We start from the raw sequence: 3,819 nt of genomic DNA, 5'->3' as shown, positions 1-3,819 counted from the left end.
CCATTAAGAACAATGTAAATAATATGAAATACTGGGGCTCGTTCTAAGTCAGTGCATAAAAAGTGCTTGCCACAAAGCCTGAAGACCTGAGGTCAAGTGCTGAAAAACAGTGGAAGAACCAAACCCTGAAAAGTTGTCCTAAAACCTACACAGAATGAAAACAAGCTGGAAAGCATTTAGGATCTGGATGGCTCAGCAGTTAGTACTTGCAGGACTAGAGTTCAATTCTCAATACACACATCAGATGGCTCACAGCCCAAACCTGTCTGAAGCCTCCAAACCAAACACACACACACGTAACCAAGAATAACTGCTGAACTTGAGTGTTTTACCCATATGTATGCATGTTTGTGCACTAGGTTCTCCTGAAACCAGAAAAGGCTTCATTGTTCACATGGGTTGCAAAACTAACTCAGAGGTTACTCAGGCTTGTACTCCATTCTACTTTTCATCCTTCTGTCACCTCTGCGAGAAACAAATCTGGGGTTCAAAGATGGCTTAGTTGGTAAAGGTTAGGACCAACAGACCCCAAACTTACACTCACACAGCAGCCCCTACTAAACCATAAATCTACAAACCTATATGCTAAGTGGGATCAGTGACAGTTAAGACCTCTTGAGTTAGGGAAGACTATCTTCAAAGGTACCTAACCAGCTGTACCAACACCTCAATACAAACAATGACAACAATTCTTACTTAGTTTTTATTCATAATCATAAACTTAACTCTGCAATCCAGCTAGACTTGAAGGGGAATGAGGAAAATATGGAACCCAAAGAACTTCAGTGAGAGCAGAGATTACAGGGTACTGCGAGCAGATGGGGCTGGGGTGCTCTCCTGAGCTACAGAAGGAATGGTCTGGTGGGTAAGAAGCCCGCAAGTCAAAAGAATTAGAGTTGTCCACAGTCGGAAATGGTGATCTTCTTGCTGGTCTTGCCATTCCTGGACCCAAAACGCTCCATGGCTTCCACAATGTTCATGCCTTCTTTCACCTTCCCAAAGACCACGTGTTTGCCATCCAGCCTGTAGAAGAATGATCACCATCAGCAACTAGCAGAAGATGGCGCACTGAGCTAAAGACTGCTACAAGACAGATGCATGACAGGCTCCAAAGCTACAGAGAAACCCTGTATCAAAAAACAAAACAAAACAAAACAAAACAAAACAAAAAAAAAGACAGATGCATGCACACATAATCACTCTTACGGCCTTCATTTCCACTAAGAGATGGAATAAAACAAACACTGAACAAACAAATGTCTCTCAGCAGGGTTGTGCTTTTCCAAATAGATACATTCATTGTGTTTCTTACCACTCAGTCTTGGTGGTGCAGATAAAAAACTGGGAACCGTTTGTGTTTGGTCCAGCATTTGCCATGGACAAGATGCCAGGACCTGTATGCTTCAGGATGAAGTTCTCATCCTCAAATTTTTCTCCGTAGATGGATCTGCCGCCAGTGCCATTATGGCGTGTGAAGTCACCACCCTATAACAGAGAGAAATCTGTCATTTCAGCAATGTAACTGAACATTCACAAGGTAAAGCCTTAACACATTTCTAATTCTTGTCTTTGTATGCAACATTAAACTATTCTGCAAGGGCCATCTTTTGTTTCAGACAATTACAAGTCTACCATTGGCCTGGGGCCTAAAGTTTTGGCTAGGCTGGTTGACAGCATCAGAGCATTTGTCACCATACCCAGCTTTTACAGGAGCTCTGGGGACTCAGGTCCTCAGTAGCAGGCACTTCAGAGGGCTCACCCCAGAGCAAGGTACATATAGATTCTAGAAGGTCGGTGTGGAGGACATGTGGAATCTCAGTACACAGGAGGAAGAAAAGGAAAGGAATTTAAGGGGCCAATGAGATGGTTCAGTGGATAAAATAATCAGCCACCAAGACCTGAAACCAATCCCAGGACACACAAGATGGAGAACTGACCTGCATAGGTGCACTATGTTATGCATACAAATAAGAAAAAAAAAAACCAGTATACTACTAGCTCAGGTAAAGTACAACTGAAGCATTCATTCTGGCTCAATCTGAAGCTAAAGGAACTAAAAATTCAGTCAATTCATACCTGGCACATGAATCCTGGAATAATCCTGTGAAAGGAAGAACCCTTATATCCAAATCCTTTCTCTCCAGTGCTCAGAGCACGAAAGTTTTCTGTTAGAAATAAAAAAAAAAAATAGTTGTTAGAAACAAAATACAGTATACACATATATGGTTTCTCTTTTAAATTGTTCTATCCATGAAACTTGTTAAATTTAGAAAATTGAACCTACCTGCTGTCTTTGGAACTTTGTCTGCAAACAGCTGTAAGGAGAAAAAGGACAGCTAGTTAATACATAAGTGAATATTTTCATGACTAATGCCCTTAGATTAGGGATTTGTACATCATAAATTCATTTTCTTTAGTAGGATAATACTACTTCAGTAATAATCTTCAAATCCCAGTAGGAATTACTCCTAAGTTTTAAGGGCTGGGTTGTGAAACATGAGAACCAAAAACATGCCAGAAATCTGGAGCTGGTCATGACTTAGAAATAGCGACACTCCTTAAATGTGACTCAAGAGCTTTTAATACATCACACCTACTTCTGAACAGACTTCAGGCTTCTCAAATATACATCACCTCCCCTAACTTCATGTCAGAATCTAAAAATCAAAGCTTCTGAAAGAAAATACTGTCACACAATGCACAATCAGGTAAATAAGCTGTGTTAGTCACTGGCAAGGGAAATGCCACCTTCACCCTATCACAGCACAGCTCTGAAGCATCAGCATCAGGTAAGTGGTCTTGGTACCTAGGTCCCTTACCTACTAGTATGTGCTTTGAACCTTTCCTCAATATTTACAAGCCCTTTCATAGTCCAAAACCACGAATTCTTTTTCAACTTTCCAAGATAATAGTAAATCAGTTATAGCATCTCTATTCTATTCTCTTAGAGGGATATACCTATGGCTTAAAAGGTTAGATATATGGGTTCTCTTAAACCGCTTAAACTCCCTCTCTCAGAACGTGGCAAGCCTACTTTCTTTTACTGCAAGTACTTCTTCGAAGCCCTTCCTGGCGGGTCCATCTCTATTCTCACCTACAGACCTGCAAGTCTTGTCTCACTTCAAGCTCTGGCTAACCTGATACTGACCTGCTGCCCAGCACTAAGCTTGGGCCAAGTTTCCACAAGAGCCCTTGCCAATTATCAGCTCTGACTACAGAGAAACTCTGGCTGAAGACTGTGCCGAGCACTGTGGTGGGCGGACAACAGGGAAATCTAGGTCTGTAGTTAAGCGCATCCAAACCTAACCACTGGTAGTTCTAGAGTAATTTAACAAGGCAGAGACTAAGCAACATTCAATTTCACTATGACCTAAGGCATGGTGCTGGGGTTAACGAGAATATTTAATTTTGTAAAAGAAACACGCTTAGGATACTAATTACTATCTGATCTTTAAGCAGCCATTTAACACCTCCCAAACCAATTAGGTAACTAGCCACTGGCAATCCGCTTGGGTCAAATGCGAGACTGCAGCGTGGCCAGCTCTAACATGCCTGTTCCACAGAGGGCAATCGGGAGGGGTTCCAGAGCGCCTCCCCCGCTGCGCCATCACTGCGACGGGAGGCGGTCCTTGGGCACCAGCGAAGGCCCGGCCTTTCCCGTTTCCGCTCGTGGGGTGGGGGAGGTAGAGGGATGTTCTGGGCCTCTACACAAACGTTACTGCTTCAAACCAAATGGAGCAACGCTCCGGCCACACTCGAGCACACCCGAATTACCCGGGACTAACGAGCAGGGACCGGCTCATCGAGCCTTCGTCTTGG

The 3,819-nt window shown here is 43.1% G+C and overlaps 1 protein-coding gene across 1 annotated transcript; it reads right to left on the bottom strand.

Moving 5' to 3' along the window:
- Positions 1-687: 687 nt before the first annotated feature.
- Positions 688-2,649, bottom strand: Ppia (peptidylprolyl isomerase A). The gene is made up of 5 exons (XM_013353354.1): positions 2,635-2,649; positions 2,285-2,336; positions 2,077-2,165; positions 1,313-1,485; positions 688-1,023 (listed from the first exon to the last, which is right to left on the bottom strand). The coding sequence occupies exons 1-5, from the start codon at positions 2,647-2,649 to the stop codon at positions 891-893; spliced, it is 462 nt and encodes a 153-aa protein (XP_013208808.1). The 3' UTR covers positions 688-890.
- Between the last annotated feature and the right edge of the window lie 1,170 nt (positions 2,650-3,819).

Source organism: Microtus ochrogaster, unplaced genomic scaffold, assembly GCF_000317375.1.
Source record: "Microtus ochrogaster isolate Prairie Vole_2 unplaced genomic scaffold, MicOch1.0 UNK6, whole genome shotgun sequence".
Classification (NCBI taxonomy): domain Eukaryota; kingdom Metazoa; phylum Chordata; class Mammalia; order Rodentia; family Cricetidae; genus Microtus; species Microtus ochrogaster.
The sequence above is the reverse complement of the archived record's forward strand: the minus strand, read 5'-3'. Positions and strand labels throughout refer to the sequence as shown.

Coding starts and splice junctions, on each gene's coding strand:
- Ppia (XM_013353354.1), bottom strand. Junction 1,486..2,076: donor TTCCAGGATTCATGTGCCAG/GTATGAATTGAC, acceptor TCTCTGTTATAG/GGTGGTGACTTCACACGCCA. Junction 1,024..1,312: donor TGCACCACCAAGACTGAGTG/GTAAGAAACACA, acceptor ATTCTTCTACAG/GCTGGATGGCAAACACGTGG.